The following is an 11,157-nucleotide window of genomic DNA, read 5'->3' as shown; positions in this document are numbered from 1 at the left end:
AGCAAGGTTGGTATTCTTGTCCACACACACATCTATGCTACATGCACTGGTAGCCCTATAATTTTTAGATTGCCGGGGACAGGGTTGTTCTGTATCAATTAACTCACTGTCCCCGCTGTTTAGTTTAAATTTTCCTTCAGAAAATCTGTGAATTTATAGCTGAGTAACTCAGTCCCTTTCTTTGATGGATGCAAACCATTTCTTTTGTACATCTTTTCATTGGACCAGCTACAGACATCGTGACTAATATATCCAAAGCCTTCCCCTTTACACCATTCCTTTAGCCACATATTGAATTGTGCTATGCGCTGGCCTTTTCCATTTTGCTCCTTATACACTGGTAAAACCTCTGAGAAAGTAAGCCTACAGCCTATTCTGCTAAGTTCCTTCCCCAAGCTCTGGAAATCATTCTGCACAGAGAGTACATCTTTTTGGGACAGATTGTTAGTGCCAAGATGTACAATAGCCTCCACATCACAGCCCCTGCTGCCATTCTTAATTATTTTAGAAATACGTTTCTTGTCCCTACTGACAGTAGCACCTGGAAGACACCTGACCTCTTTCGAAGCCTCTGTGTCCTTTCCTAAATTTACATCCCTTATAATTGAATCACCTACCAGAAGGTAACTTCCTTTGATTTCACCCGATTGGGGAGGAAGTTCGAAGCAGAGACAAGCGGAGAAAGTGGAAGGGGGATCCTTTCAGTCTTGGGGGGGGCGCTGTTCCTTGCCAGCTCCGGAGGGGAGTGTGGATTTCCCTTTGCGCCCCCCACCGCACGATTCTCACCCAGTCTTCCTTTCTTTGTGCACCTGGAGGGGTGGACTAGATGCCCTTTTGGTTCCCACAGGGCCCAGAGGGAGCCCAGGCTGGAGCTGCCGAGACTCCGGAAGGGAAAAGTGGAGCCAGAGCTTGAGGCTCTGGGCTCCCCCCCCCCGCTCAGTATGGAAGGAAGCCCCCAGCATTAGATGACAAGAGGGGAGGGCAGCCCCACAGCCAGCCAGGACTTGGGAGGGTCACCTAGACACCCAGATACCCTGATGCACCCAGACGCACGCACGCACACACACACTCCAATCCGAAGGAAAACCCTCAGCTAAACCAGGAAGAGAGGAAGAGAATCTGCAGGGATCCCTCCTGGGCCATTTCTGCTTTGCTTTTAACATGTTTTTCTTCTATTTAGAAATCAGGTGTAGAAGGGGGGTTGGGGTGAATGCTTGAGCTCAGCTAGCCATAATAATAACGCTGCTCAGTGGGAACTCAAGGACGAACTGATAACGTTTTGGCGGGCTGAGGAGCTGGAGAGAAAGCCCGCATTTCAGGCTAATTGGAGAATGTGATTTATGACTGCTTATTGGGGATGGGAATTGCAATTTGTTACTTTGTATCTGGGAGAAGGGAATTTAGTTTTGGGTTCAACTATGTAGTGCCGAGACTTTGTTTCCTGAATAAAATATTTTTTAAGGAAGAATTCTTGCCTTGAAGTTCTTTTGATGGGTTTCATCTATCGGAACCATGACAAATTCATTATATAGCATGGTCACTCTCCACCAGAGTTCCTGTAACTTCAACCCCATCTATCATTTCATCTCCATAAGTGAGAATTAAACCAGTATGGTTGACTCTCTAGTTCTCTGCTTTTGGGGAGACAAAGTTTGTCTGCTAGAAATGTCAGGAATCTGTTTGATCTTTCACTAGGTACAGAGTTTGTCTTCCACTTGATGTCAGGGTGGTTAAAATCCCCCATTACTATTGTGGTGGGCTTCCTATATACCTTAGTTAACTGACTAGCAAAAAGTCCATCTGTTTCCTGTTTGTGTGGCCTGTAGCATATACACCTATGGCAGTGATGGTGAACCTTTTAGAGACTGAGTGCCCAAAAACTGGCCCCGCCCCTGCTCCGCCCCCTGCCCCGCCCCACCCTGCCTGCCTGAAGGGCCACTCACCGCCTCCAGGGCCCACCGCAGATCACCCAGGTAGCCCAGCAGCGCCACGGCGGCCACATCCTCTGCCCACACCCCGCAGCATCAACTGTGCACGTTGGGGCGTGAGGGTAGAATCTTGTCTATGCTGCCTGGCTGCCATGTCCTTGGCTGCACTGCTCTGCGTGGGCCATACTCAGGGGCAACTCTCCTCCAGGGAGGCTGCTGGTGAGGAGGGGGTCACGGCTGGAGGCAAGGCTGGGACAATGGCATGTGTGCCCACAGAGAGGACTCCGAGTGCCGCCTCTGGCACCCGTGCCATAGGTCGCCACCACTGACCTATGGCAATGGCAATTCTTTTTTCCTTTTATATTGATCCAAATGCATTCAAGGTTTTCATCCTTGTTTTGTTGCATTTCTATAGAGCCGTAGTGAATTTTTAGATATAGTGCAACTCCACTCCTTTATTAGATCTGTTTATTTTGAACAGTTAAAATTTCTCTAGCTGTACATTCCAGTCATGGGCTTTATTACACCAAGTTTCGTTAATGACAATAATGTTACAATTGCTCTCATATACTAGGATATCAAATTCACCGTTTGTTGATCAGACTTTGAGCATTATTGTATAGGCTTCTGAGTGCTTTTTGACTAACCCTACATTTTGTGTCTGAGTTTCCCTTCTTTCTTTCCATTTGATTGATTGCCCTGAGATTTGAGTTTGAAATTAGCTTCTAAAACTTTATCTCCTTCCCCCTTCAGTTTTATTTTAAAGCCCTTCGGATAAAGTAGCAGTTGGTTTCCAAAGATGACCTTTCCTGTGAGGTGTAGTTCATCTCTGGCCAGAAGCTCCTCATGTAGGTATTGCTGACCATGGTCCAAGAATCCAAAGTTCTTTCAACAGCACCATACCCTAAGCCAGGGGTTTACTTCTAAGGTTTTGCATTCTCTCATTGGATGCCTATCTTTCATTGGGAGTATGAAAGAGACCACCACCTGTGCCCCCATCTCTTTGGCTTTCATGCCTAGTTGCTCATAATCTCTTGATATTGTTTCCAGGGGCTTTGTTGTATCATTCATCCCCACATGAAAGAGGAGAAAGGAATAATAATTTGTGGACCTAATTATTTTAATAAGCCCATTACTTTCATCTTTGATAATTGCTCCTGGAAGACACCCTAATCGCTCTAGTTTGGTGGTTCATTCTACAAATTGTTGGTTCGATTCCTCTGAGCAATGAATCGCCTATCACCAACACTTGCCTTCTTTTTTTCTAGAAGTCTGGGGGTTTTTTTTTCCTGCAATTGGTACCTTTCCTGTTGTCCAATCTCCAGGTGCCTGAACGCTGTCTTCCAAGGGGAATGTATGAAATTGGTCTTCTAGTCCAACTCATTGCCCAAGCAAGAGACTCTGTATATGTAATTCCTTCCAACATTTGTTTACTTGGTGATTGTTCATTTACAAGTTATAATTTATAATGGATTTCTTGCCTAAGAATTGTTCTTCCACCCTGTACCTTATGTGCCCCTTAAAGGAGATCCTTTCCAGATTCCTTGCTCCAGAGCACACACCTTGATGTACAGGAACCACCCCACTCGTTTGAACATGGATTTCTCTCCCCCTTTTTCCTTCTAGCATTTATAGAATGCTAGAGCATCTTTGAAAGTCTACCATATCTCCTTCTGTTATTGTGCCTTCAACATATTCTTCTGCAGAATTTCCTATCCTCTTGTTCATGACCCTGGATCTGATCCACTCTTCTGAAGTCCAGCACGAAAACTCTGGTTCTTTTCCGTCCCTCCTTCCCTTAATATCAAGAACTCAGGGATAATATAGTCGCTTTCCTCCAGGATCCATCCGTCTTCACTTCTAGCTGTCTCCCCTATTGGAAACTATTAGGTTGAGAGCAGATCCCCTTATCCCTTCTCTGAAGTCATCAACAAGAGAGGAGGAATCTTCCAATTCTGAACAGAATTAGAATTCCAGTAGTTGTCAGAGTAGCTGAAATTGTAATTACTATGATGTGCCTCTGGTAAAGTTTGGTCACCTGACATCAAAAGTCCTTGCCCATATATTCTGCCTCCCAGATGGTTTATTGAGAATTACAATCAGTTCCATTTCTTTGATTTTACTTTTGCCCACTCTCAACAGAATTCATGCTTTAATCAGAGAACCTGTGCGCAGCCATATTCCTTCAATGTACAGTTAGATTCCATTTTGCTGACATTATTCCCTTTTAATAAGTTGCTGTCTTCCAAAGCTATACACCAATCATAGTTGTCATTCCACCAAGTTTTAGAGATGCCAGTGACAAACTTATTTGCCCTTCTGTATTAGAATATTAAAGTTCACTCTGCTTGTTTACCATACAGATAGTCCTTAACTTATAATCATTTGTTTAGCAATGGTTTAAAACTTTAAAGTTACAAGGGCACTGAAAACAGTGATTTACAACTGGTCCTCATACTTAAGAGTCATCAGCATCCCCATAGTTACATAATCAAGATTTGGGCACTGGGCAACCAGCATGTATTCATGATAGCTACAGTATCCTAGGGTCATGAGTTCACCAGCTTCCACAAACAAAGTCAATGGGGGAAGCCGGATTCACTTAAAAACCACATTTCACTCAACAACTGCAGTGACTAGTTTAACAACTGTGGCAAAAAAAAATGTCATAAAATTGAGCACAACTCATTTAACAACTTCCTTGCTTGGCAATGGAAATTCTGATCCCAATTGGGGTCATAAATTGAGGATTACTTGAATTCTATATGTTGGTGACAAAACATCTGAGACTGTGAACATTATAAAGCATAAACTAAAGCACAGTATTCTTTTTGGTGCAACAGTGTTGGCACATTAGTATGACAAAAGCCCATTCATCTTATGTAAAACTGCCTACCCCTATTGTTAGAAATCTTCCCCCAGTAAATTAATTCTTTCTTGTGGCTGTTGGTTTCAGGTCTTGGCAAAAATCAGGCTTAAGGTAGCAAGGAGTCATGACTCAGAGTATGTTTTTTTAGTTCATACCAAGAAGACAAGGTATGCATAAAAAAAACCAGGCAAGTCTAGTCTAGGGAAACTGCCTGCTTCTCTGGGGTTCTCCTGGAGTCCACACATTTATAGGGTTTTTCTTCTGTCTGAACCCTTCATATGAAGCAAGGGTACTGCTCTTGCTGAAAATCCATTCATTCATATGGCTTCTCCCCCATGTGGATCCTTTTATGGGAAGCGAGTTCACTGCTCCTCTTGAAGGTCTTCCCACATTCCATGCATTGATAGGGTTTCTCTCCTGTATGGATGTTTTTATGGGAAATGAGGTGGCTGCTTTGACGGAAGCTTTTTCCGCATTCCACACACTTGAATGGTTTTTCCCCTGTGTGGATTCTCTTATGGCAGGAAAGCTGGCTGTTCCTTCTGAAGCTCTTTCCACATTTCATACACTTATACAGTCTCTCGCCCAAGTGGATCTTTTTATGGGAAGTAAATTCACTACTTTCCCTGAAACTCTTCCCACAATCCACGCATTTATATGGATTCTCACACGAGTGAGTCCTTTTGTGGGAAGTAAGCTGAGAACTCCAAGAGAAGCTTTTTCCACACTCCATACATATGTATGGTCTCTCCCTTGGATGGATTTTCCTATGGGAAGTGAGCTCATTTCTGCTCCTGAAGGCCTTTCCACATTCCAAACATTTGTGCAATTCTTCCAATGTGTGGATCCTTTTATGGCAAGAAAGCTCACGACTGCCTCTGAAACTCTTCCCACACTCTGTGCATTTATATGGCTTCTCTCCTGTGTGGATCATTTTATGTGAAGCAAGCTGATAGCTCCAGAAGAAGTTCTTCCCACATTCCATACATTTGTACCGTTTCTCTCCCGAGTGGAGTCTTTTATGGTAAGCAAGCTGGCTGTTCCTCCTGAAGGTCCTCCCACATTCTATGCATTTATACGGTTTTTCTCCCGTATGGACCCTCCTATGGGAGGTCAGTTCACTGCTTCCCCTGAAACCCCTCCCACACTCCATGCATTTATAAGGCTTCTCCCCGGTGTGAATCCTTCTGTGGGACGTCAGTTCACTGCTCCTCCTGAAGCTCTTCCCACACTCAGGGCATTTATAGGGTTTCTCCCCTGTGTGGATCATTTTGTGGGAAGTAAGCTGATAGCTCCATAGGAAGTTCTTTCCACACTCCATGCATTTGTACGGTTTTTCTCCCGCATGGAGTCTTTTATGGTAAGCAAGCTGACTGTTCCTCCTGAAGCTCCTCCCACACTCAGAGCACTTATAAAGTTTTTCCCCCGTGTGGATCCTTTTATGGCAAGTCAGGTCATTGCTCCAGCTGAAGCTTTTCCCACACTCCAGGCATTTATAGGGTTTCTCCCCCGTGTGGATTCTCCTATGGGAAGTAACCTGGCTGCTGCTCCTGAAGTTCTTTCCACACTCTCTACATTTGTAGGGTTTCTCCCCCATGTTGATTCTGTCACGCAATGAAAGAATGAAAGTCCAACTGTAACTTTTTTCATCTTCCCTGTCCTGATCCTCCTCTTCTTTAGCGTGGCTTTGATCATATTCCTTTAAATCTAAATTTTCTCCAAATGTTTTCACACTTTTCCCAAAACACTTTGTCCTTTTTCCTTTAGGGATGTGCGGGGCTGCTCCGTCTTGAATTTCATCGCACTGAAAAGTGGAATACTTTCTGCTCCCATCCTTTGACTGGTATCTCTCATGATTTTTTAGTTCCGTTTGGTCTCTTCTTTCTTTGCGTCTGAGAGCTTCTAGTATTTGCCTATAGCCCACATTCTCTTGGCCAACAGCATCTTCAGAGAAAAAGAAAATAAGTGTGTATTTAAACTAAAAGGAGGAAATAAATCACCAAAACATATGACATGATTGAGGATCCCAACCCCCCCAAATACTGCAAAAACCTCTGTAGTAGTTATATAGGCTATTCTGACCAAAAGGAAACAATCTGACTTAAAGCTTATCGAATTTAGAGACCTGTTGCAGATTCCAAACAATTTTATAATATTGTATAAAATTGCATGGGATAGAAATTTATATTTTATGGGTAGTAAAAACAATTTTAAAAGCCATTCATTCTAGACTAGCGGTTCCCAACCAGGGGTGTTCGCACCTCCTGGAGGTGCAAGACGATATTCCAGGGGGTACAAAAACTTGGGTTTTCAAAATTATAGTATATATGCATAATTCATTGCCGTTATTTCGAATTTTTGTAAGGGGTGCGAGAATATATCAGAAGCATTCTAGGGGTGCAGGGTACAGAAAAGGTTGAGAGCCGCTGTTCTAGACCAATAGTGCACAGTGGATTAGTATATTTGCCTCTTCCTATCCATGATTTAATCTTTATTCTGCACTACATACATTTTCCCACACATTCAAGTTCTTGGTTTCAAATAGAAAAAAAACCCCTAAAACCCTAACTCAATGAATGTTTACAAGACAAACAAAGCACTGGTCACTACGTGGTATCAAATTGGATTTTACTTTCACTACAAAAGACACTTTCCTAGGAAAACTAAAACTTTCAACTCAGCCATAAAACACCAAAAAGGCCAAGGAATGTTTTACCAGCCAAGAAAAGATCCTGAAAGGCACATAGAGCTCTGCACAGCAGAAAATAGTAATCCCCTAGGAAGAAAGTATCCCTTTGATCTATTAAAAACACTATGTCTATATAATCCAGCCCCATAACTTCATAGTTACATCTGACTTCACTAGGCATATAATTTGCTGTATCCAGCTTGCTCTGTCCAATCACAAGGATTAATTTGAATTAGTCAACAAAGGGACACTGTAGTCCCCACACCCCTTTATAGGCCCGTTTCTGCCTCCAGCACTGTCCCTCAACCACTCTGTGCTTCAGTGTAAGGTGTCTTGGAATCAGTAGAGGAGAATTTTTGTAGAATGGATCTTCTCTCTCTCCCAGATATAAAGTGTGGTTGGGTTTATGTCAAAGAGCTGCTTTCATGGGACCACAAAATGCCTTTTCTACATGCCTGCGCCCTTACCTAGAGAGGCCACATTCCTCAAGTTCTCCCTCATGACTTCCCCATGGAGGGCTTTTTGACGGGGATCCAACTGAATCCACTCTTCCTTGGAGAAACACACAGCCACCTCCTCAAAGGATACAAGACCCTGGAAAAGGGAAATTAAAAAAAAACACACTTTTCTCCATTAGTAGTCCAGGAAGGCTTTGCAACTCATACCCTTTGTTCAACAAATTCCCCAAAGATTTTGTACAAATTATCATCTAAGAGAAAAGAATATATGTAGCTCAGTGTTGAGAGCTTGGTGGTTTGCTAGCAGACATTTTATTACCTGACTAGACAACATCATCAACCCAAGTGAGTCTGAGGTTTTCTCTGTTTTTATACAGTAGCTTGCCCCGCCAGTGTTGGATGGCGGAGGAGGGTGGTTTTCTCTTTTATAGTTCCTGGATTAGAATATTGTTTTCTGATTTTTTTTGTCTGGTATGATTTATTTATTAACCCAAATTATACATCTTTACTATTAAAGTGAATCTGGGCTGTTTACAGATAACAAACTATGCAATCCATACAAAAAAGACAAGATTAAAGAATTTAAAAAATGGAGGGAAAATCCTCCAGCCACCCTCCAGGGTGGTATTACTCTTGGATCCCTGTGCCAGTTGACAAGAGCATGACTTGAAAGAGATCTCCTAACCAATTCTGCCACATTCCATTTCAGGCTGCTTAAAGAGCAGCAACGCTGTTGAGTCCCAGAGGGAAAGAGGACTCCAAGTGATCCCTTAAATGTTTCTCTCCTACCTGAGATGGAGATTCAGCCACTCTTTCAGTTCTACCAGGAAAAGGTGACAATCCTAAAAACAACATGGGCATAATTTAATTTTCTGCATGGGACCTACATAGAGCTAAAGCAGACTTTTAAAATATTACGTGAAGGACTCAGACACCATGAGACCAACAAGACATTTCTTGAGACCGTCAGGTCCCTTGGAAAGGCTCCCTTTACCTCCTGAAGTGTCCCAACTTGGATCTTCTTGGGGGATGCCCCTGAAAGGCAGCTCTTGAGAGGCATCTGGTAGATCCTTCCTCCCTTTAGGATGTCTGGGGATGGCCTCCAGAAAGGGCTTTTGCACCTGAAATACCAGGAGGATTGAAAAGAGAAATAAGGTTTCAGATAAAATCTCTCAACTTTGCAGAACCGTTGACTCTTGATGAAGATGGAACAATGGAGCAAGTGCCCCAAATACATATTCTGGGGGGGGAACGGAGAAAATGCTCAATTCAAAGATACTCTTGATTAATGCATAGCTTTGGAGGATGTCCCCTCACCTGCAACTCTTCCTGTTGTTTCTTCTCCGCCTGGCTCAGCAGGAAGCCTTCAGCCAGGGCCACTGCCTGGGCGCTGGTCTCTGCTCCACACTCCTGCACCCAGCTGGCCATCTCTGTAGGCAGCACGGCCAGCAGCTGCTCCAGGATCACCAGGTCCAGCATCTGAGTCTTGGTCTTCTTCTCCGGCTGCAGCCAATCCCGGCAGAGCTTGTGGAGGCGACTGCACATCTCCCGCGGGCTCTTACCCCACAGGTCCAAGGGCAGGAGGCCCACCTTCTCCCTGGTAGTTTCCCGCAAGGCATCCCGCAGCTCCTCCACCTTCTCCCAGAGGGCCTCCTTTAGAGAGGAGTTCTGCAGGGTGCTCCTCAGGGCATCCACCTGGTCCAGCATCTCCTCCGCCCGCTTCAGTGTGTCTGACCAGAAGGCCAGGGCCTGCGTCTCCAGGGCCGCTGCCTTCTCCCAAAGGAGATGCGCCTCCTTCACCGGCGCCTCCTGCCCAACCCTCTGCAGGGCTGCCTCGCCCTGCCCCAAGGGGACCCGCCGGAGGGTCTGTCGCAGGGCTTCGGCTTCTCTCCTGGCAGCCTCGGCCTCCTCCAGAGGGCCAGCCCACAGGCCCTTCTCCAGGCAGGCCACCTCCCAGCAGTCGGTCTTCCGCAGCAGCGCCTCTGCCTTCTCCAGCAGCGGCTGCAGCTCCTCCAGCGGCACATCCCGCAGGCCAGTCCTCAGCTCCTCCAGCTCCCTCCGCAGCGCCTCCGCGCTCTCGGCCCAACCTTCCTCCTCCAGCACCTCCCGCAGGGCTAGCAGCTGCCGGACCCGAGCGCGCCCTTCCTTCCGCACGGCCCGGCCTAGCTCCCGCAGGCTCTCCCACAGCCGGTCGTCCAGGAACGCCGCCAGGGCCGTCTCCAGCTTCCGCGCCGCCCACACCGGCCGCCCCCGGCCCTCGGCCGCCTCCAGCTCTGTCACCACGCTCAGTAGCGCCTCCCGCAGAGCCGCCACCTTCCCCACCGAAGTCGTCCTGGCTGCGGCTGCTGGCTCGGAAGGCATCGACGGCGGGCCCGGCGGCTCTTTGTCCTTGCTCGGCGCTTCCTCCTCCTCCTCCTTCGCCCGGGCCGGCGGCGCTGCAGCAGATCCCTCGCCGCCCGCGGAAGACGCGGCCGCTCTCCCCGCACCGCCGCTGGGCTTCCTCCGCCGGGCCCGCCGGGCCGCCTCGCGCTCGCCGCGCGCCTGGAACCAGCGGAGCAGCGCCATCTCCAGCCTCAGGAAGCCCTGGAGCCGCTGCTGCTCCGCCTCCGAGAGCGCCGCGTCCCGGGCCAGCAGCGTCTCCCTACCCCGCCGGGCCTCGCTCAGCTGCGCCCGGAACCGCTGCAGGTTGGGCTGGCCCAGGTTGATCTCCCAGCGCCAGCGCGCCCGCACCGGCTCCGATACCCGCTGCGCCAGCAGGGCCTCCACCTCCGCTAGCCTCTCAGTGGAAACCTCCTCCGCTGCGGCCACCCCCGGAGCCGCCATCGCCGCCGCCGTTGCGCGCGCCCGCTCCCAACTCCGGACACGAGAACGCGCGGGCTACCCAGCTGCCGACGAGGAAGGCGGGGCGGAGCAGCCTTTAAGTCCGGCCCCTCCGCCGACGCCCGCGCGCTGCCTTGCGCCTCCAACCCCTCCCACACACAACCGCTTTCTGGGACTTCAACTCCCAGAATTCCTCCGTCAGCCATTCAACGTCTTCTTGCTCCGCCTCCCGAGTCTTCGGAAAGCGCCGACATGCGAATAAGGGGCCTCTCGGGGTCCTCCGCGCCGCGATCCTCTTATGCCCACCTTCCCGCAATGAAGGCTACGCCGGAATCTTCTACCCCTCTCGGAGGTCAAAAAAATAAAGATGGCGGCTCGAACGGCTCCATTTTG

The 11,157-nt window shown here is 47.6% G+C and overlaps 1 protein-coding gene across 1 annotated transcript; it reads right to left on the bottom strand.

Moving 5' to 3' along the window:
* Positions 1–4,680: 4,680 nt before the first annotated feature.
* On the bottom strand, positions 4,681–6,457 carry LOC107292074 (zinc finger protein 93-like). Its single transcript, XM_029285079.1, has one exon. It carries the CDS (start codon positions 6,392–6,394, stop codon positions 5,111–5,113), a length of 1,284 nt encoding a protein of 427 aa, XP_029140912.1. The 5' UTR covers positions 6,395–6,457; the 3' UTR covers positions 4,681–5,110.
* Between the last annotated feature and the right edge of the window lie 4,700 nt (positions 6,458–11,157).

Source organism: Protobothrops mucrosquamatus, unplaced genomic scaffold (assembly GCF_001527695.2).
Source record: "Protobothrops mucrosquamatus isolate PMUCROS unplaced genomic scaffold, P.Mucros_1.0 scaffold1261, whole genome shotgun sequence".
Classification (NCBI taxonomy): domain Eukaryota; kingdom Metazoa; phylum Chordata; class Lepidosauria; order Squamata; family Viperidae; genus Protobothrops; species Protobothrops mucrosquamatus.
The sequence above is the reverse complement of the archived record's forward strand: the minus strand, read 5'-3'. Positions and strand labels throughout refer to the sequence as shown.